The following is a 22,886-nucleotide window of genomic DNA, read 5'->3' on the forward strand; positions in this document are numbered from 1 at the left end:
ACAGTACCCAATAATGCCTGCCGAACGAGTTATTGGATAATGGTGTGTTTTTCCAGACTGTGACGGTGTCCATGGTTTCCCTGATGTTGAGTTGAGGGGGCTCGAAGCTATTCGAATCAGTCTTCTTATACGGATATCTAGCCCGGGACCTGTCGCTTTCCGCTTCTTTTTGACAGTTTGGTAAGGGCAGCGCTGATTCTAGGATAGAAGTATTACGCTTCAAAGGCTTACTGTGGACAGGTCTTCTGGTATAAAGCTTGCAAAAATCACAAATAGCAAAAGACTTATAAACCCAAGATCTAAAATGTAATCTTGCCAGGACTCCCATATCAAAAGGAATTTTTCACACGGGTATCTAAATGTCTACCTTGTAGACTAAAATAATTTAGTGCTAAACAATATCTTCTCGTGTTTCCCATATCTCAATATGAACACTGCTGTCAGAGCGTTGACTACCGTGTCCGGCTTTAACAGCTACACTTCTCTTGTGCGGGTGCGAGCTCAGATTCACAGATCGTATGTGAACGTGGGAGCAGGTCGTGAAGTAGCCGCAATTAATCCTGGTGGGAGTACTGCAGTTCTGTTGGGCCTCTCGAATCTTCCTTAAGCACTTGATCTGTACAATACCTCTGGAGATAGGAACTCAGGGAGTCACTCACTCATGGCGACGTAAAAAACAAAAAGCAAACAGCTGCTAGCTCGTACAAATGTAGTATAAATCTTACCACAGGAGAATTGATTTATGAGGCGCATAATTTATTAAGATGATGCAATAGTGCCCTCTGCTGGCTACTTATCAGAAATAAGGCTAAAAAACGTTTATTAGTAACAATACCAACTAAAGAAACCAATCAGCCCTCGCTGGAAAAACAATGTGATTCAACTGATTTACTGAAGGCCCAACTGTTTATTCAGAGGTAATAACAATAACATTGTGAAAGGACAGAGAAATATTTAGAAATATAATCCTTCATTTTGGCTTTGATTTCAACATTTGTTCACAAATTCATATTGGAGAGAAACATTTTGGTTTATGATTTACATGTGAGGTATTCTGACCATAAAATAAAAATAAAATAAAAACAGTAGGAATTGGAGAAACAAACAAAAAAGCAGAACACTCACAAACACCCAAAACAACACCATCACAGAAGAGAATATTTTAATTACCCTAAAAGGATAGTAAGCTACACACAGTCAGAGAAACCTAAAATGTACACCAAAATGCACAATTTTTTTTTTGAATATGCTTATTTGGTAAAACAAATTGGCTCTTGATAGTTCTACCCAAAACTATTTGCAAAACAAATGTTTTTTTTTTTTGTGCATCTGTAAGGAAAAAAGGTCAAAGAAAATGGAACTGAATACCATACAAGAATCAGGGCCATGGAGGCACCTTGGCCAGCTAGCTGTAAAGGATATGTTCTTGTAGTGGGTAGGGTTTGCCCTTCTATTCAAAAAGAAAGTTCCATGGTAACATGTTTATTGTTGATTCCGGATTGTAACACTATTGTTTCATGTATGCATCTTTGTAAAAACAGTTGTTTTCAGAGCAGTTGAGAAAGCCAAAGATCAAATGATCATATGTGCAGTCAGACAGGGCTAATGGTAGTAAATGCTAACAGGAGTCTTTGAGTTTTGGACCCTTTTTGATTTTCAAGGCAACAGGGCTTATATGTGGACCACGTTTAGTAGTATGAGAAGGAACCCAGCCTGTTTAAATGAGAATAGTTAGACAGGAGCTTAGTTTGTCTGCATCTAGAAGAACAAAGCTGTCAGCTTTCAGACTTTTTGCAGAATTGAAAGATATGCACAAATGAGGCATACATCTCAATGTTTGCTAAAATATGGCAGCATAAAAAGGTCACCATTTGTTTTTCTATTTATACAAAAATATTCCATTTTAAAATATAAAAGGCATTTAATTTATAGACATTTGTTGGAAGTAAGCACAGACCTGCTCTCAAAAGTAATTTAACCACAGGACACATATGTATTTCTTTGGAGCTGATTTTCCTAAAGCACCATAAAAATGTGAGATTGGAGGTAGACATATAATGACATTTTCAAGCCTGAATCCACCTCCGGAACTGTGAACTAAACCTGATGAGTTAGTTGTTGGAGTGTGTGTGTGTGTGTGTGTGTGTGTGTATGTTTGCATGTATCCTGTTCAAAGGTCCTGCTCCAGAATGAGAGCTGCAGACCATTAATCCACACACACATATACACACATGCATGCACGCATGTGCACACGCACACTCAAAGTCATGCACCAAACCTGAAAAGGTCAATATGAGTGACAGTAAACCTCACTACCCTAGACCAGCCAAATATAGGATTCATCTTTATATAACAAAATCTCCCCATTTTCTATTGCACTTTACAGAAAATATACATACATATATAAATACATAAACCCACGTGTAACAAAATGATACAAAATAAGTACTGTAAATGCCAATATATGCACGATTTCCTGTTCTTTGCCTGTGACTTGGCTTTCACACCATGTGCAAAAGCCCAACTGCATGAATAAATTAACTGTTCAGACAGTTCAAGACAGACTGCTCAACATTTCCCATTATTTAAAGGCCATTTTGTCTGCAGAGCCCCCGGCATGAGAAGTCCTGTTTTCTCCCAGGATGCTCTGGATGTCGCCTTCCACATGTTTGGAGTCTGCAGTCAGACTTTGAGCAGGGAGAGCAGGGCCTTCTGGACCCGGCATCCAGAGTGCACAGCGACTGCAGTGCTCGCTCCTGCGCGTGCAGCTCTTTGGGGAGGAGAGGGCTTCGCAGCTGTCGCCAGCGTGCTCTACAGGAAGCACACAGGACCCACCTCCAGGTGGTAGCTGGAGCCGGGCTTGGCGCTGGGGAGGTTGAGCACGTCCACTATGGGCAACAGGCCGGGCTCCTGCGTCTGGAAGCGGAACTGCGTCTGATGCCACCGGCCGTCTGTCATCTGAGGAAAGGTGGGGTGGCACCCGGCCACACATGCAGAGAATAAGACGCTACTGGAACGATCCACAAGTCTGTGTAATAACACACAATACTAAAACACTGGGTAGAATCCCCCCCCCCCAAAAAAAGGAAGCTAAAATGGTTGGTACTGGTAACCAAAGGAACAAAGCTTTTTTTTTTAAAAACATCTGTGCTATCCCACAATTACAACCCGTCTCCCATCTTTAGCCCCATGCACTCACCCAGCACTCATCCTTGAGCAGGTCAGGCTGGATAAGCCCCCTGGCTTCAATCATCTGCCCGTTCCAGGCTTTGAAGTGCATGGCGCTTGGTGACGGAGCTCTGGAGGGTCCTGCTGCCCACACTGGCATGTTCAGGCAGTGGATGGTGAGGAGCTGCACCGCTTCTGAACTCAGCAGGTGGATGAAGTTCATCTGAACGAGGCCCACGCCCATCTCCAACTACAACGTCACATAGAAAGGGCTTTTAGTGAGAATGAAAAAGCCTATAAGTAATATCCAAAGATTATATGATGATTTATTGGGCATGTTTTCACATAATGCTTTATTAAGCCAGTAGACACATACAAGTTTGCCATTTTTAATGTCTTAAAAAAGAAAAAGATAAAAAAAATAATACACTGTAACAAAAACTCAGTAAATTAAATCCGAACTTTTAGTTGGCTGGGTGACAACAATGCAGTAAGTTCTGTAGAGTAAAGTGCAAGTTCATTTTTAAACATTAAGAAATATAGACTAAAATTTTAGCATAAGCTTCACATACGCTTAAATGCCATTACCTTGGATGCAGTGACTGGCTTCAGGCAGGTCTGGCCTCCTCCAGTGAAGTTGCAGGTCACCTCAATCGTGTCTGTTGAGCACCCTAGGTTTGGGTCAATCCAATAAGTGCCTTTCAACAAATGACACAAAGGGATTATGGCACAATGTTCATCATAGTCTACAGACCTGGCAGAAGACACAGATCAAATACTTGAATACTAACATGACAATGACAATACAACAGTACCAACTACAAAAACTGATAGCATGGATGTTGACAGCTAATGTGGTGATAACTCATGAAAAAGACAGGCCTTGAAGTAACAGGAACATTTTCCATGCAGGTACAGTGTTTTTCACGTAATGCTGAGTCCGTGTAACCCGCTCTGCGGCAGGCCGATGTGGCAGGTGCTTCCTCACCATCTTTCACCCTCTGCTCACAGTCCATCAGATCCCGGCACATCCTAGCTGGGTTCTCTTGGGTTCCCAGTGGGTTCTTGATACTGTAAATCAGGTTACTGAGGTAGTGAAGGGTCTTAAAGATCTCGGTTCCCTGGTCCAGCATGGGGAACTCCACGTCTGAGTATGTCTGAACATAGAGAGAGAGAGAGAGAGAGAGAGAGAGAGGGAGGAAGGGGAAAAGGGGGAGGGACATGAAGAAAAGATTAGTAACTTTGCCTCAATTTACATATGCAATTACAATAATGTGATTTGTCTTGCACCCAGTTTACACTTCAGTTCATTTTAGTGTTGTGCTCTTTATTGCAGCACTCACCTCAGACCTCAGTGCAGAGTAGGACTCAATTATAATTTGTAAAGTAGCTCCAAGTGCCTCATTATTCTATATCAGAATGATGACAATGGAGAGAAGAGATTAATCAATCAATCTCTCAACTCTTTACCCCACTTATCATCAACATCTCGTCCCCTTTCACACACTGGGCCAGAATGTTTGCATGGCACTTTACAGGGATCTGCCAATTACACAACATTATCATATTGATTAAAATGTACTTACAAGTGACACAGGACCACCAGGGAGGCCCTAGAAGGCAATGAAAACAAGTCATAATGGTTAAGGACATCTTTATTATTCATGGAGTTTTTCCACAATAGATTAACATATGTGAATTGTAAAGGTACATACTGGGGGTCCTGGTGAGCCACGAGGACCTGGAGGTCCCTAAATAAGAAAAAACAACAACAACAACAACAACAACAACAACATTTATTTCCTTTGTTTAGTATTTTATATGTTTACTTGTTCACTAATCAAATTATAATTATGTTTACTTGTTCACTAACCAAAAAGAGAGTTCCATTATTTAACTGTAAACTTGGTCTTTCTCTATTAGCATTAAGGTATTTTAAGCACAGAAAGAAACATACCCTTGGTCCTGGTACACCCTATCCAATACATAAGAGGAGAAAAAACATTATGTGTGATTAAAATAATTTTATAATGCATTACATATGCTATACAAACAAAAATTTCATTGCTATGCATCAGGGAATCGATACTCTAAGTGTTACAGACTAATGGTGACCCAACCATGAAGAATGTATTAAGAATATATTAAGGAGGCCAGTGGGAGAGGAATTGGCTACCTTAAGTAACCTCTGAGCTCAAACTCCTCCTACACTCATCACAAAGTGACAACACACCTGCATGCACAGGAAAGCACTCAGGGATGGTTCACTCACCGTCTCCCCTCGGCTTCCTTTGTCCCCCTGGGGTCCCTGATGGAGAAAGAAGTGCCATTTCAGACTTCAGATCAGAGAGCTCACACGAAAGGTTCTAGACGTACTGCAGAAACAGAAGGGATGTTGTTTGTGTGGCATGTACCGGATAACCGCTGGGGCCGACGATCCCGGCTGGCCCGATGGCTCCCTCCCTTCCCTGAAAAAAGAAACACCTACAGTAGTTGCTGATCCAGCAATCTTAGGCCATCTCATTATAGTCTGTAATAACTGTGCTCAAGTGGTGCCTACCATCATGCCCTGAGGTCCTTTTGGTCCCTGTATACCAACAGGACCAACATCACCCGGTGGACCCTACAAGATTATATATATTTCAAAATGTGCATTATTCATTTATGTTATATTACTGCTGCAGAACATTTTAAGGGTTCAAATAAATGCTAATGTGACTAATAATTAATGCAGGTTAATGCTGCCAGTTAGCACGACATCATGCTAACTGCAACATTAACCTTATTTGTTGCTAGGCACATGAGCAGTGTTTCACCCAAAGATCCCTTATAATTAAATTATGATACACACAGTAGTCACACCTACTTATCGGAAATGTAAATATTTAAAAGAAACTTGTGGCAGATAATTCATAACTCCAGTATTCAGTGATCAAATAATCACCACGTCTGGCTGCTGTGTGTGATTCATCATGTGCAGGTGTGTTGTGTCCATATGCTGGACTGTGTTTGCTCAGCTGGCCTTCACCTAGGCACTCTTCACCACTACATAAGCACTGTCATAATGTCTTAGAGCAAAACAAGATGACTGCTAAAATGAAAATGAAGCATGCTGTATCAGTCAGGGTCAGCCTGATCTACTACTGGGAGTAGCGTGACCTAAATCTGGCATTTATACTACTTAGTCGACATGAACAGAAAATATAAACATTAATGATTACACTTCAAAACACAGGCAATGAGAGCAACCATTCAAACAGGAGCATGTAAAATATCCTTACAACAGAATTTAGTGTTTATTCATTTTTTGTATTTCAGAATGCAGGTGAATGCTGTTAGCATAGACTCTGAAATGGAACTCATATTTTATTGGCATTACTTATATATCTTTTTGAAGTAAGCAGAAAGTTAAAAGACTGGTAAGGGGGCTCACCTTAGGTCCAAACAATCCAAGAAATCCGGGGAATCCCTGCGCTCCAGAATCGCCCTGAGTCGAGGGAATAAGAAACAGACTATTCCTGAAAACTAATTCATAAAGAACTCAAAATTCAGGCCAGAGGTTAACAAAATAAACGGAATTTACCGATTAAAGAAAAGGTGGTATGAAAAGCCCTACTCACTGGTTGGCCTTTGACCCCCAGATTGCCCAGTTTGCCTGGCATCCCTATGCTTCCAGTAACTCCACGCTTCCCTGTGGGCCCAGTCTCACCTGTGAGACCCTGCTCACCCTGTACAAGATACGAGGAGGTAGAGACAGCACATTTACATGAACCAGAAACACGTTTACTAGCTGATGTCACACTTTTCATGTGACACGTCCTCATAAATTAATTATATTCCATTTGATGAAAATAATAAATAATAATATTAAATCACATGCTGTAGTGAAGTACCTTTGCTCCAAAGGACCCTGTGTTCCCTTCTAAGCCTGGTGGCCCAGTTTTGCCTTGTGGACCCATGTTTCCAGGTATGCCCACTTCTCCGTCACTTCCCTGCTCGCCCTAATACAGAAGAAATGAGTGAGGTGACGTGAAACTTCTCTGCCTGAATGTTTAAAGAAGCAGGTGGCTTAGGGAAGAGTAAAGTGTGGTTTTAAGCCTTCCAGGGACTACAGGAGCCCTCTTACAGGCATTCCCTTGGGCCCATCTTTTCCAGGAGGTCCCTCAATGCCAGGACTGCCCTCGAGCCCCTGTCGGCCAACAATGCCTCTTGGGCCAGAAGGACCAACAGGACCCTGTGGGTACACAAAGGCTATTCTTGAATAACTCATCACCACTTTTCTGCTGGTTTTTCCAATTAGGTCATAATCACTGTCAGTGTAAGAGGTGTCTCCTTGACTGAAAGACAATTCAAGCCTTAAAGAAAGAATCAGACTTGCACTTACAGGAGCCCCTCTGCTGCCAGGTTCACTTTGGGCACCTTTTCTGCCTTTTGGACCCTATAAACATTAAACAGGGCATGAGAACATCACTTTATAAAAACCATACAGGTTATGTGTACATGCTCATGCTTAATTGCTTTAATTCTTACTTGACTGCCTTTGGATCCTTTGGGCCCTGGTAGGCCTGTTGGACCAGAACGTCCCTGTGACAGTGCCACCATCATTAGAAATAATTTAGCAACAGATGATCTGATTCTGTTTACATCTAACACAAATGCACTTACAGGTAATCCTGGAGCTCCCAGTTTCCCCCTCTCTCCATTCACACCTGGCTGCCCCTGAAAACAAACAAACAAAAAAAATTGTCAGACAACACTTACGCCATGAAACCTCAAACTGTAAAACTAAGGCTAAAAGACAAGGGCTATGCTTACTGGGTAGCCATGGTCACCAGGTTCTCCTCTATCTCCCCTAACTCCAACAGAACCCTGAAACAAAATGAGAACACAATACATTGATTTGACTGCTATACTGCATCACTATGACCAGCACTTCAACATCATCATCAACATCATGACCCATCATTAACAGCAAAACTCAGCAGACTGACTCACAATGTCGCCTGGAGGACCAGCGGGACCGTCAATCTTCCCGTCATCTCCTTGCTCACCCTGCAGAGGTTAGAAAACCCCATTCATTTACTTTAATCATAGAATGCCACAAAGCTCATCATATTAAAACTGATATGTAACACAAAACAGTGACAATAAAAGTGACAGTAGTGTAGCTGAATAGTTACCCAGAAACAGCTGAAGCACAATGCAACAAGAATGACATTGTATTTGACTAAATATGGCCTTATTTTAGAGACAGGACGTAAGAAGAACGTGTAAATAACAACTTGCTATTCTAACCATAATTGGTGGTGGTTGGGAGGGGGGGTGTCTAAGGCCTCATGTGGTTAGCATATGGCTAGTTATGCAAGCGACATCAAATAAGACAGAAATTGTGTGCAGTATTAAAGTTATTGAAAGTGAAATAAAACATCTGTTCTTTTTTTCTTTGAAATATAAACAGCCATAGGTTTAATGTTACCTTTGCCCCTTTTGGTCCTTGGGGGCCTAATGGACCTTGAGGTCCTTGGTGACCCTAGTGTCAAATTGAAGAAATACAAGATAAGATATAGTAAGGACTCCTTGAAAGTCATGTGGAACATCACCAGTGCATTATTAAAAAAAAAAACAAGCAGAAATCTCTGACATGCATTATCTATTCAGATCCATTTTGAGCTTCATTAATGCTGTGTACTACTTACTTCATATCCTTGTGGGCCTGGATCTCCTGGTTGGCCCATTTTCCAGGTGCACCCTAAAAACCACAGCACCATGAAAACCTGGTTAATCTCATTAAAATAAAAGAGCAGCTGCATTGTTCTGCATATAATCTAGGCCTTGAAGCAAGTACAGTATATTACCATAAATCCAATGGTTCCTCTGTTTCCCTTTGGCCCTGGGAAACCCCATGGGACCCTGCTTGCCAATTGGCCCAGTCCTCGCCGAGGTAACCCTGGTGTCCCTTGCTACCCTGGAGCAAAACAAAAATACTGTTTTCTTCAAAGGAAACAAAGTGTCTTAATACAAACTGCAGATGAGGTGCCCTGAATAAGAAGCATTATTGTGTCAAAATAATGAAAGTAAGGGCCTGCCTTCTCTCCTGGTCTGCCTCGCTCACCAATTTTGCCAGGTTTGCCTTCAGGACCCTAAGCAAAATACAAAACCTGATCACAGATGCACAAGATTACAAACGTTATAACAATTTGTACATTTGTGGTGGAGGAGGGTCACTGGACAGGGTGCTCACATTTCATTTGCTGAAATGCTTCCTATTAAACTCGCTGAAGTCAAGTAAAGGACAATGGAGACCAAGGCAAAAGACAGAAGACAGATGCCAGTATGAGTAGCAGTGGGAAGCACTCACTCTGACGCCGACCAGGCCGGATCACCCAGCATGACCTTCCTTTCCTTTCTGGCCCATCTCTCCCTTTTCTCCTTGCTCACCCTCCTCTCCCATGTCCCCCTTTTCACCCTGCGTACAATGCCACAGACCCGTGAGAGGCTACACTGGTCCGCGGAGCAGTCACCATGCGGTCGTGCTCATTTTGAGCACATGCTTGTGCGAGTTCTCTGACCTTGGCTCCATCAGGGCTGCTGAGCCCAGCTTCCCCGTCGAGCCCAGGTTCGCCCTAAAAGGACAAGCTTTTTAAATACCTCTGATCTGATTGGTCTGGTGAGCATTAATATTCAACTGGGCTTGGCAGAGTTATTAACAAACAATTGACCTACTCTTTGTCCAATCAAGCCGGGTTCACCGATGTTCCCTGGAGGCCCAGCAGCTCCCTAGAAGGGTGAAAGTGAACTTGCCAACATGGTTTGACTGATCATATGAATCCAAGTGTGCTCAGAAGATAGCGCAAGAGATGTTTGCATCTATGAGTGGTGACCACATGTCACCCAAATACTCTCAAACAGAAACAACTGTTAACAAATTAGGAGGAATCATGAAATCTTTATTTTGATGCACATGGCCTTGAACACTATGTTGATAGAGGTTCATAGAACTTATCAGGACTGAATGAATATGAAAGGGCAAAATACAAACAGATGGTTTACCTTCTCTCCTGGTTCGCCTGGTAAGCCCCATTCTCCGACTTTTCCCGATGGCCCCTGTTACACAGAACAGTTAACAGCATTAAGAGAACATCCTCTAAACCTTGGTGTGATGTACCAGCCATTAGTTGATCGCATGTAAAAGGCCTTCTACTCAGCTTCCGCATGGGATGTAGTAGATAATCAAAAGCAGAGGGTCAGTGTGGCTAAAAACCTGCCTGTCACCTTTTTAAAATTGGACCATTATTCTATTATACATAAGATTATTCTACTACATTCTACTACATAAAGACATCAATGGTTTCTTTGAGAACCGAGTGAGTTAGCGAACAAGTGATGGGAGGTGTGTCATAATGGGGTATTGGAGCATTTTCACTGTGAATTGTTGCTTGCTGAACATGACTTGTGTGCCATATTCTAGACCATATTTTGATTCTTGCACTGTCTTTCTTGATGTCTTGATGACTGGCACTCAGCTAAAATGTTTAAACAGAGTAGTGTAAGGAAAATTACCTTTAACCCAATCTCTCCCAGTGGACCCATTGTTCCTGGCGGCCCTAGAGGTCCCTTTCAAATGGCCAACAAATTAAGAAATGGTTGAAGATAGCCCAGTGTAAATGGTCATATGATTAAGCAGATAGATAATATTAATAATATCTGATAACAGGTGCTAAGCTTCAGTACAAAGGACCTTGGAAAGACCATACTTCATTAGAAAATGTTATATGATCCTACTTATTTATATGATCCTATTCATTTTGCAAGAAGTGAGCAAGAACAGTGAGCAATATACAGGTAAATCCAAATATCATAAGTTCCTAGAAATCAATCTAAACAAAACTATTGTTATCTTTACTTTGGAGCTACTGGTTAATCAAGAGATCTTGATGCAACTAATGTTATATATTGGCACAGAAACAAGGTTCAGCCTTCGTCTTTTCCACAGAGGAGACTTACAGGTTCTCCTGGGATTCCTTTTGCTCCTGGTGGTCCAATGGGTCCTTGAATGCCCTTAAAATGTAAAAAACTCTTGAAGGGTGCACAGTAATACTTCAGCAGTTCAAAACACTCCATGTCTATGTGCTTGCTTTAATATCAATATTACTCACTGGGAATCCAGGCATTCCTGTTTCCCCCGTGTCTCCTATTCTTCCCTGATACGAGACAAGAGACAAAGTCGTCATTCAAGGATACTATTTGCAATAGAAAACCACACAACCAACAACAGTGTTAGTATAATATAATCCAAATTCATAAACTTGCTAATATATGTAAGTACTTAGGGCTCAAGTTAGGGCCATTGTCTACACTGTCTGAGAGCATAAATAATATATGAGGGGAAAATACTGTATTTGGATAATGCAAAAGAAATGCTAATCTTAGTCGCAAAATCTTTGGGCCAATGAAAAAAAAAAAGTCCCCTTAGGTGACTTTGGGGATCAAATAATCTATGCAGAAATCAAATGATTTAAAACAGGCTTGTAAAGAAATGCTCAATCAGCAAGCAAACAACAAAAAGAAATTAGAAATGTGCCTTCATACCATCGGTCCTGGCAAACCAAATGCTCCCAGGTGGCCATCTGGACCCTGAGGAGAGGAGGGAGATTTCCCCAACAGTATTGTCAGTTTTTGTTGCTAGAGGGTGACAATTTTTGTTTTAACTTTAATGGTTCTGAGAGGGGTAGAGAGAGAGAGAGATCTGGATCCTTCCTCTAATCTGTCAATGCTATTGTTACAAATACAGCTTTAAAGGGGCCTTAAATGTGGAGCTCATGTAGAACTAGGACTAGAGGCCCTTTGAACAATGGACAATGATGACATTCTGCCTCGAAGCTAATTCTCTTGTCTCACAAAACAAACAAAACCACATTTAAAATGTGCACTTTTAATGTTGTTCAATTATTTTTTTTTTACACTTTTTTTTTTTTAAACCAATCAGCTTGCATGATTCCAGACACAAGATAAATGCTGAACTTGTTTTGATTTGGGCTGCCTAACCAAAAATAAAGGAGGAAGACTGGCCAAAGTGGATGTAAAAGCCTGCAAGCCTTCAATGTCTGGGATCACTTGCAGTAGACACTGAGGGAAGTGGCTGGATCTCCACATAGACAATGTTTACCTTGCTTCCCTCTGATCCTTTCTCTCCAGCTGGTCCATCAGGACCCCTTGTTCCCTGTGAGAAAATGGGAGAATGGGAGGAAAGAGAGCAATGGATTTTTTTTTTTGGGGGGGGGGGGTGAGCGAGGGAGTGAGAGGAAGGAAACAGAATTAGGTGAACAGCAGAGGGCTCACTCTGTGCATATATGACACAGATAGTGGTTATTGAGGGCATTGGGTCATGGAAATGAACCACTACACTCTACTCTAGAGGATGCAGTTATTTGGAGAAACGCTCATGTTATGACTATTTGTCAGAGCTCGACACACTCAGATGTGCTTTGTAGAGTGTGCATACAAGTCCTCTGAAGCAATTACACAGCATTTCTGATCCTGCAAGTAATCAGTACTTGGTCCAGAACCCAGACATATGGGATGAATGTCATATTCAAGATGCTCAAGAGCTGTGAAGCATTAGGCATTTGACATCATGGAATTTCAGTTTTAATGGATTCTTGCCATTATATTAACATTGTAATGATTCATAAGCTTTATGATCTCAATAAGCACGGGCCTGGTGATTTCTTACGACTTTGCTCTAGGAGGTGGAAAGAATGAGGAATGGAGATATTATAGCTCCAGCCACTGTAGATCCTGCAGAAGAACAGACATGTGGCATACTCCTGAAAGCCTTGGGTTCTGCTGACCGGCGCACACAGCCTCCTCTGTTCTTTTTGGTTCTCTGTGATGTGATGTTTTTGGTGGGGACCTCTGACCTTTCACTGTGCCATTCACAACATTTGCACTGATCCGAATTGAGTTGACTCAGCGTATGAAAAGGGGGAAACCTTTATCCAAGCAATGAGGAATGAACTCAGAATGCCTGCTTATTGGTAGGCTTGAGGACAGTGATTTCCAGTTTCTGATGTGACAACTTCAGTGTGGCCTATAGAGAAAAGAAAAAAATGCTAAATCTAGTGTGATGCTGAAAACTTGCTGGTTGCAGCTCAAGTTGCACATTTGTGACAAAGCGAACGTCAAAGAGGCCTGCAAAGGCAAAAATGCGTAGTGTGTGGTACAACACATGGCACTAGCTGTCGAGAGGCACGAGCAAAATGCTGAGGGGCTCGTGCCAAGCCAGAACAGTGCCTCCTTGAGCTGGAGCAAGAGCAATCCCACAGATGGGTTTGGGAAAAAAAAAAGAGAGACTGCACGCTTCATTCAACCCACATGTCTGGCGGCAAAGGTAGTGGTTGTTCAGCCTCACTTGCATTTAATCATGTGATTGCTGAAAGGCCTCCAGGATTCATTTTGGAACAATCAATTAATGAGCTGTGGCTTTGGCCTGGTGTGGAAGGTGGCAAAGCTCGGAGCGGTGAATGTGGACTGGAAATAAATAGTCCAGTGAATAATCAGTGAATGTAACCAACATGACAGTGCATCAATAGTTTATGTGCATTTGTGTGCATCTAGACAGGAGGGAGATTTAAAAAATTAAGTTTTATTTACATACATTTAAAACAAATAAAACTTAATTTTTTTAACATTTTTTTTAAAATATCTATCTATCTATCTATCTATCTATCTATCCATACATACATAGACACACACACACACACACAGAGAGAGAAAGAAAATATTATTTAGAACTCCATTTGTTTCTCACATAAACTTCACACTATTATCCCTTTTCTAGTTAACACATTTTCCTTCCAAGTGCTCGGGAAGTTCTCAAGCTTAGAGCACCCATCAGCAACTCTCGCACTGAAATGGCTACCAACAGTCTAAATGGTCGGCCAAAGACCCCCCCTGGTGACCTCTGACCTGAAGGCTTTCGTCACTCTGCCCTCTCCCTGTCCTCAGCTGCTGTTGCTTGTTCTGTTCTGGCCAGATCTGAGATGGTGGCATTGTATCATTCAACATGATCACACTGTTTCACTTTGAAGCAATCCCTGAATCAAACTGCATCTGGAGGCAATCTCTTTCTATGAATGGGGTATGCAGGGAGTTTGGCTGTGCCCCCAATGGCAAAGTAATACTTTCTACAATTAACGCAATGGAACCTCAACAGCCTTTTTAGATTTATAATTATATCTGTGTGGTCATTACCATTATTTGTGACATACTTTAAAAGATGTTAACAGTTATTATAGCACAGTATTCCAGAGCTAGTGATTAATACACTGTATGTAGAGTTTATATTTCTCTCTCCGAAACTAATTCAAAAGGAGCTCATTTACTACATATTGTCAAAGAGGTGATCATATCTCTTACTACATATCTCTTACTATTAGATAGTAAATACTTTATGTGGCAATCAGGTCACAGCTACAATGATGACGTCATTATTCAGGACCTACAGCGTTCCCCTGTAGTAATCTGGTAGTGGGTAGTGGTAGCTCAGTGGTTAAGGTACTCGATTAGAATGTTGCCAGTTCAAGCCTCACCACTGCCAGATTGCCACTGTTGGGCTCCTAAGCAAGACCCTTAACCCTCAAATGCTCAAATTGTATTCAGACATAATTGTAAGTCACTCTGGATAAGAGCATCTGCTAAATGTCAAATGTAAGTGATCTACAAAAATGTCCCTCTATAGATATTTGCATAGACAGGTAATATAAAGAAATGTTTATTTTAAAGAATGGTTCAAACTACTGACTCAATGCTTAAATGTCCCCAAATACACACTGCCACTAGCCAACCACTTCAAGAAATAAGTAATACAATAATAAAGACAATCTAATGACAACTCAACAACTCAGCTGGAGGACCTCAGCTCCAGACAACACTTCCAAAAAAAGCTCATATGCATGCTGTGCACGGTGACAGTCTTCTCCAAAGGCCAGTAAAAAACAAACGTTAACATTATTGGTGAGTAAAAATATTTACCAAGATTCTGAACAAACATTTCATTCATAGCTTACAGCTAGTTTATGGCATTTATGGTGCTTATCCTGAGTGAGTTTCGTGTGCTAAACGTGTGTACTTGGTCAGCATTGGAAGTGTGTGAAGTGGACCTGCCTGAGCACTTCTTACCCTTCTGCCTTTGGGTCCTCTGGTGCCACTGAGTCCTCTGGAACCAGGAGGGCCCTGGAGAACAGACAGCAGAGGACAGGACATAGGCAGCAGAAGGACCTGATCTTGGAACACAGCAGTCAGGCCGAGTAAGAGTTCCTCAGGCACAGGCGTGAATGACCCTCAAGCCAACCATGGGCAGGGGTCCCAAAGAACCTGTCCCCTAGAGGCTTGTGTGGGTGTTGGTGGCTAACTGCGTTACTCCTGTTGCTCCCCTGGCCTGGCCAGGGCTGATCTATGCAATGGGACCCCGAAAGTAATTTCTTGTAGTAGCTAGTATGATATTTCAGACGGCTTGGGCAGGGAAGCATAAAACGCCAACGGGGGCAGAGGAGTTTGTCAGTGGTGCTTTGCATTTGATTCAAAGAGCGTGGGGATAGTAGTGGTATTTACGCCTATCAGGTGTTGTCAAAAGGAGTATAACAGTGGTGTGTGTATGTCCAGCAGGTGATATACCAGGCTTGGTTTTCACTCTAACAACTGTGAGACATTAGATAGATATTTCCGAAATGATCAATTCAATGCACAGGTGGACACTAATGTGGTTGTAGAGACATTTCAATGACCCCTGATAGAAGTCAGGCAAACAAATTATTCTTTTGTTATTGTGGACCATTTTGTTTAGGTTGATAAGACAAAATGAGTAGAATTCATTTTAAGACAATCATGACAATCTCAAACTTGAAATATATACATTATACAAATTTTATGAATGATTTATGTGATACATTTTTATATACAACTTACAGGTATTCCTGGCAGTCCAGGTGCTCCTCCTTCACCAGGTAGTCCAGGGTGTCCCTAGTAATAAAAACAAAAGAAAATGCTGACAGTATTTCCTTTAAAAACTTAATTTACAATGTCTAGCTGATACTTTGTATAGACTTTGGGAGGCTGATCAATTTAGTCTATTTTTAAGTGACACCAAATACTTAAGAATTAAGTTTTTTTTATAGAATGCAGAAAAAAAGTTAGTAATACAAGTTTAAACCAAAACCACTAGTCAGCTACTGAAAAGAAACAATATCAAATCAAAATGCACTGAGCCAACAGGTATACTCCACAAGCCCATATATAATGATCATATTTCCTTTCAGCTCATCAAACTTATGTAACATTAAGATGAATTATTAACTTTGGCTGTGGTGCGCACTTCATCAGTCTAGCGGTCTTATCTTTGCAGTCTGTTCCACATTCATCACTGTGAAATGAGGCATACTTCATAGCCTGCTTTCAAGCACAGATTAGGGTAAAAGTACTGCCAGAATGACCCAAATGAAGTGTTAAGTCACGTGATCCCAGGAAATAGCTCAGCCATCATCATCATAAGAAAAAAATATAATTTTGAAGAAAACAAAATGAAACTGTTATTTGAACTCTCCAACATATGTGAAATCAGCCAAAACCAAAAACTAAATGTACAAATGGTGTCAGACTAGGCAGTTTGTCAAATGAATACTGATGTTTTCTGATTGCTATGGGCACCAAACATTAAGTGGTGATCCTTCAAGTGTTGCATTCAGATGATGTCAAACTTTCTTGGAACACCTCAAATATTGCCCTTGGGTTTGACTTTGGAGCACTTTAACTGTTGCTCTTGGTCTTGCTTTTAATTCTGATCCCAAACCCTTTTCCTCACAGCACGTAAGAACATTTAGAATTTCCTTGTGTCATATAAAGGAAATGACTCAGTGGTCTGTAAAATGGAAAGTGGCTGAACCAGCATTTTCGCACAGCGAAACCTGCAGCCGTTTTCCGATCATCTTTGTTGTTTGGTGAGTATTGGCTGCACTACAGTACCTGAGCGAGTTATGTATGGGAAAGAAAATACCCTGAAAGCAGAGAGGCGATCCAGACTTACTCCTTACCATCGCTCCATTTTCTCCTGGCGGCCCGGGTTGACCCATCTCTCCACGGTCTCCCTGATGGCATGAACAAACCAAATGAGCTAGAACATCACAATAGAAATCCTGCTATACAATAATGCAAGGTGCCATGAAGATAAACCTATAAAAAACATGCCATACAAATATTTTGCAATGGTGCTTAAAGTTAGACTGTATCACAAGAATAAGAGTTCTAAACTTTTAAAAAGTATACTGACCTTCTCCCCAAGAAGCCCAGTTTCACCAACAGGCCCAATGAAACCGACAGGACCCTGTATAACAGGACTTTTTTTAAAATCATAAATCTAGACCCACTGCAAGTACTGTAAACATAATTAAGCAGCAAAAACATCTGAACAAAGAAATGTGTGGAAAGAAATATCTTTTACCCTTTCACCAAGCATCCCAGCATTTCCAGGTATCCCAGGTTCACCCTACAGCAGAAGGCTTACTTAGCATTCCATAAACATATTTAAAAATGACCTTATTTAGGAAGCATTATCTTGGATCAGAATGGAACTCAATAGAGTACATAGTGATTTAGTGTTCAACATAGTGCCAAAAGGTCTGCTGGTCATCCATAAAGGCCAAACTAAATGAAACATGCACTCTCAACCATTTCACTGCGAGTTATACTGTGTATGACTATGTATGTGACAAATAAACCAAACTTGAACTTGAACTTGAGCATGTGAAACATACAAATTCTAACACGTTTGTTGGTGTGCTGGCCTTACCTTGGGCCCCTCTGCTCCTGGTTTTCCAGAGAACCCCTTCCTCCCAGGCCTGCCCTGAACAGAAAGCAGAAATAACTGATAGTACTGCACTCACACCTTGCCAAGCCCTTCCAGGTACCTGTGGTATGGTATTAGCTGCTGTGACTGACACCAGCCTTCACCATCTACAGATACATCAGCTGGGTTTAATGAAAGAATCACATCGGAACAGGGCCGCTGCGTTATCAATGAACTCTCATCAGCTGTGCTTATGTTGGAGCTCTGCTGATGAGCTCTGTGTTCACTGTGAAACTTTCCTCCCTCATTAGCTAAATGATCCATGCCATCAAGGCCTCTGGTTCATCTTAAGCTGTGGTCTGCTTGGTGGGAACTGAAATGGAGACGCAAAGAGCCAGAGTGTTTATTTTAATGAATCATTACTAGTCATAGCCGGGATGTCTTGCTGTTGTGTGGAGGGTGTGGAAGTGTCTGGGTCTGGACTGAGACCAGGATATTTTTAGACATGTGCTGAAGTTGGGGAGAGTCCAAAATCTAAGAACTGTAAAATGGTAGATAGCATGGCAGAGGAGCATAAAAGGGCAAAGCTGAATCAAGTCTAGAGTTAAAGTGTGCCAAATTGTTCCCTGTGTTTGATCATGAAATCATGAAATACATCAACAGGGCACCAAAACGTCTACTTTCTGATTGCAGACTACAGAAGTAAAAAAAAAAAAAGAAATAAAAAAACAATCGTGTTTAGAAAAATGACTCCACTTTTACATACATCAATGTAAGTCATGCTTACATGCTTACAAAACTAACAATAAAAAAAATCCATGTTTTAATCAACCCCTTTCAAGACACTGATTCAGATCTAGCTACTTTCATGTCTAAAATGCTACCTAAAAAATAAATACTATGTTTATTTTATTTTAAACACTAAGATACCCTTTATGACAAACTGATGGAAGTACATTTTTATATCAAGGTTGAACATTTTTGCAATAGTTATTCCCCAACCAATCAGATTCCCTAAAACAGGTGATGATGCATGAGGTGACCAGACCTAATTCAGACCATGTAAAAAGAAGGTGGCAAAAACAAAGAGCTGTTTCTTCTTTTGCTACATTCTCCATTTGACTGTACAGGTGCTCTCCAGAAGCCACAGGGAATCAATATGTTTTGGAGTCATCTTTGAAATTCATTGGAATGACTCATTAAATCTGTATTTTATTTAGTACAAACAACAAGACCCATGCTTACATTAAAAATGCATATGCAAATTGTATACCATGAATTATAGTGCTTTAACATTGAAATTCCACCCCATGTTCTGGGTTTGCTTGGTTGAGCTTGGCTATAAATTATCTAACTTGAACATGCTATTGCTACACTTTGTGTTTATGTTCTGTTTTGTTGTTGAAGCAGACTCACCTCCTGTCCAGAGTCCCCAGCTGGTCCAGATGCTCCTTCATCACCCTAAGGGGCCACAGAAAAGCCAATCAAAGGCCTGGTTTACTTAAGACACAAGAATTAACAGCTATTGTGACAAAAGATTCTAAAGACCAAAAGATTATAAGACCAGATTCCAACCAAGCCTGACCCTGTCATTCATTTTAAAGTGGAATTCAACTAAAGTTTCAAAAGGTCTGCATAATTAGCATTTTGAAAAGTAACCAAAACCACGCATTTTTAAAAGAAAATGTTGCATTCTTGGTATATTTATCAACTTAGATTTTTTTTTACAACACTTGAGATAGGTACAAGTTCCCACCAACTTCTGCAAAGCAAAGGCATGTGCTGTGTTTGTTATCTAATGTTCCAGTGTCCCCCCAGCTACATGCATGTGTGTCTGAGCTTCTGTATGCTTTTACAGGCATTTTAAATCAAAACTTTGTTTACTTATTGTTGAATTAATTATACTGAAGTCTTGAAGAATCAGTGGAATTCCCTCTTAAACATGCATTTGTGAAAGATTTATAATGCACCCCCCTAAAGCATCCCTGCATATGCAGGATATTGGAACATGGTGTCGTGGTGTCCAGCAGGTTTGACAAACCATGATCATGCAAGTCCACCGGCACCAGAACAATACCAGAACAAAACTGTGATGTGTAATTGATTTTGTATGTGTGGATCAGGCTGAACCTCAAGTCCAACAGCTCCGCATGGACCAGGCATGCCTCTGGCTCCTGGCTTCCCCTGGAGAATACATTATACATTATACACCTACCTCCACTTTGGTAAAAGCTGTACACAGCTTTCTACAGTTAAAAAGTGGCCAGTAAGAATAAATGAACCAAATGGCAGGGCTGAAACCTCTGTATGGTTAAAGTGAAGTATATAATAAAGAATGAAGAAATTACCTGCTGAGTTAGATGCAATTTCACAGATTTAATGCATAGCCATAGTGACACTCATAGCCAGCTATTGTTCTTTCTACAGTTGAAAATTATTAGGCCTCTTTCAGGCATTCAGCAGGAGCTAGTCTTCTTTTATCCGTACAATATTTGATGATTCTGAATTGTAGAAAGTCCTAACTGTTCCTAAGACTTTAATAGGGAGAAATGTGGGTGAAAGGTTGGTGACAGTAGGTGAAACACCTTTGGGCCTTCTGGGCCATTCTGTCCTGGTGGTCCAATATCCCCTGGAAATCCCTACAAATAAATCAAATCAAAACAAACACCGCCCCCAAAACAAACAAACAAACAAACAAACAAACAAACAAACAAACAAACAAACAGACAAAACAGAAATATATTAGATTAACCTCATGGCCTTTCATTCTCTCTGATAAATGCTTTCTGAGTCACCAGTGAGTCAGCTAGCAGAGGACTGGAAAACCCCTTGTAAAATGGGCATCAACTGTGGAATTGAGACATGAATGAACTTACTTCTGGGCCAGGGGGCCCGGGCTGACCGTCTGGGCCGCAATCTCCTGGTTTCCCCTAGTAGGATGCAGAAAGTCCAGGATTTATGTCTGCTTTTCCCCTCTTATCTGAACCTGTAACCTGTAAAGCCTGGTAATGCCCAATGGCTCAACTTACCCGTGGCCCTGGCTTTCCACGGACACCGGGCATGCCTGGTAAGCCCAGAAAGCCCTGAAATATTCAGCTGATTATTTCAATTCTATACAAAATTCTACACACACCCCCAGATGAACAAGAAAGGTCAAAGTATCAATGGGGTTAAATGTAGATACCTTATCGCCTTGGAATCCAGGCTCCCCTTGCTCCCCTGGCAAACCAACTTCACCCTGACAAAGCAAAGATCCATTAGTTACTCTCTACTCCCCCCACTCCGAGCGCTTGGGGTCCTAAGTAAGGTCAGTGGACAAATTAAGGAAAGCTATGCTTCATACACGCTGAGAGCCAAAAAAGTAATCTGTCCCCAAAACAGCAGAAAGAACATAGCCCTGCTGGCTAAGAGAGCAGCGACAGTGTCGACAGCTCAGTGTTATGAAACGCTCCATCTTTAGGGCAGACGGCGACTCCACCAGTGCCATTCGGCAGAGCACCAGGACGGCAGACACGGAATGGTCAAGTGGCACGTTGCCGACTATGCCACCTCTGCGCCGCTGACTACGCCACCTCTGCGCCGCCTTTCAAAAGGCCTCTGGGAGGGTGCCATTACAGCCATGTTTTCACAAGAGCGCCAGGATGCCAGGCGTCGCTTTGTACGGGCTGAGCTCGGCCCTTCACGTGCCAGCTCAGTCACTAACACTGAACTAGGAGGGCTACAGTGTTAGGTCAGAGGTCAGTACAGTTCTGTGGATCACAGTTGTTTGTGGAGTGAATATAAGCTAATAAAGAGTGTTCAGGTCACCTTATCACCTTTCAGTCCTGGCTCACCCGGATTCCCTGCGATGCCCTGCAAAACATCACAGTGACGAATCAACACCTCTTGTATCCAATCAGACCTCAGAGCTCTGAGGCAAGAGCAGAACAGTGTGAATCATTGTTAGGTTTTTTTTTTTTCTCCTATGGTTTTTAGACACTGGTTAGGAGTCCAGGGGTGGTCTATGGAAGCACATGAAACAGTTTCCTGAACAAACAGGACTTTGCATTCACTATTCCACCCTGCCCTCGGAATCCACGGGATGCTGGCTTGGTTACAGTTATGATGAAGGTGCAGGGTAAGAAGGTCCTAGATTGAGAAGCAGTTAGTGTTAGTCTGAGCTCCAATAACAATTTAGTGAACAGAGAGTGCTCTGGTGGAGGTGGTCTGCTTTCACCTCATCAGGAGCCATTTGTGAACCCCTCTGAAAAAAGTTGGGAATCAAAGTATTGTAGAAACACTGCCTTATTGTTCCTGTTAGAAAGGTACAAAGGTCTTCAATACATACATTCTGCTAAATTACTGCATTGATTGTAATTGTAGAAGATGATTGCGGCCTGAAAATCATTTAAAAACGCAGTTAAGATGACACTTAGTTAATCACCTTCAGTCCAATAGGTCCTGGAAGGCCCATGTTTCCAACAGGCCCCGTGTCTCCCTGCCAAACCACACACAAACAAAAATGTGCACACACAAAAAAATGTAGCTTTGGGAAAGATTCAAGATGTTTATTTAAAGACATAGCTGCTTCCACATACAATACAGAACTAATAGTCCCAGACAGATAACCTGAACAAACACGACTCTCACGAGTGATTAACACAAAACCTATTAACATGCACAGATATACTCACAACAAAGCCAGGTACTCCGCTAGGACCAGGTGCCCCCAGCTCCCCCTAGGAAAGCGCAGAGAATGAAGACCCAGGCTTATTACCCTCTATACCATACACTGGCTCTCCAAAGAGGCCGCTTACTGTTCCCGAGGCCGGCCAGAGTTGAGAGGCGGTCTGAAGGCAAGGGTTGGAGGGGTGGAACGGGCCCGGTCTCTGTCCCCTGA

At 41.7% G+C, this 22,886-nt stretch overlaps 1 protein-coding gene across 1 annotated transcript in view; it reads right to left on the minus strand.

Annotated features, from left to right (window-relative positions):
- Window positions 1-887: 887 nt before the first annotated feature.
- col27a1b (collagen, type XXVII, alpha 1b) overlaps window positions 888-22,886 on the minus strand; it is a 53,181-nt gene continuing 31,182 nt past the window's right edge. The window contains 51 exon segments of the mRNA XM_035530244.1: window positions 888-2,958; window positions 3,200-3,418; window positions 3,757-3,866; window positions 4,157-4,325; window positions 4,512-4,577; window positions 4,755-4,781; window positions 4,884-4,919; window positions 5,126-5,143; window positions 5,441-5,476; window positions 5,583-5,636; window positions 5,729-5,791; window positions 6,602-6,655; window positions 6,789-6,896; window positions 7,062-7,169; window positions 7,295-7,402; window positions 7,553-7,606; window positions 7,699-7,752; window positions 7,834-7,887; window positions 7,984-8,037; window positions 8,164-8,220; window positions 8,645-8,698; window positions 8,865-8,905; window positions 8,908-8,917; window positions 9,024-9,068; window positions 9,070-9,099; window positions 9,101-9,133; window positions 9,255-9,308; window positions 9,527-9,634; window positions 9,738-9,791; window positions 9,892-9,945; window positions 10,219-10,272; window positions 10,729-10,782; window positions 11,173-11,226; window positions 11,325-11,369; window positions 11,758-11,802; window positions 12,335-12,388; window positions 15,349-15,402; window positions 16,135-16,188; window positions 17,256-17,309; window positions 17,492-17,545; window positions 17,663-17,707; window positions 18,011-18,064; window positions 19,424-19,468; window positions 20,138-20,191; window positions 20,593-20,646; window positions 20,884-20,937; window positions 21,037-21,090; window positions 21,192-21,245; window positions 21,815-21,859; window positions 22,431-22,484; window positions 22,681-22,725. Of these exon segments, the coding sequence (XP_035386137.1) occupies window positions 2,812-2,958; window positions 3,200-3,418; window positions 3,757-3,866; window positions 4,157-4,325; window positions 4,512-4,577; window positions 4,755-4,781; window positions 4,884-4,919; window positions 5,126-5,143; window positions 5,441-5,476; window positions 5,583-5,636; window positions 5,729-5,791; window positions 6,602-6,655; window positions 6,789-6,896; window positions 7,062-7,169; window positions 7,295-7,402; window positions 7,553-7,606; window positions 7,699-7,752; window positions 7,834-7,887; window positions 7,984-8,037; window positions 8,164-8,220; window positions 8,645-8,698; window positions 8,865-8,905; window positions 8,908-8,917; window positions 9,024-9,068; window positions 9,070-9,099; window positions 9,101-9,133; window positions 9,255-9,308; window positions 9,527-9,634; window positions 9,738-9,791; window positions 9,892-9,945; window positions 10,219-10,272; window positions 10,729-10,782; window positions 11,173-11,226; window positions 11,325-11,369; window positions 11,758-11,802; window positions 12,335-12,388; window positions 15,349-15,402; window positions 16,135-16,188; window positions 17,256-17,309; window positions 17,492-17,545; window positions 17,663-17,707; window positions 18,011-18,064; window positions 19,424-19,468; window positions 20,138-20,191; window positions 20,593-20,646; window positions 20,884-20,937; window positions 21,037-21,090; window positions 21,192-21,245; window positions 21,815-21,859; window positions 22,431-22,484; window positions 22,681-22,725 (3,159 nt within the window). The 3' untranslated portion in view covers window positions 888-2,811.

This window comes from Electrophorus electricus, chromosome 9 (genome assembly GCF_013358815.1).
Source record: "Electrophorus electricus isolate fEleEle1 chromosome 9, fEleEle1.pri, whole genome shotgun sequence".
In the NCBI taxonomy this organism is placed as follows: Eukaryota; Metazoa; Chordata; class Actinopteri; order Gymnotiformes; family Gymnotidae; genus Electrophorus; species Electrophorus electricus.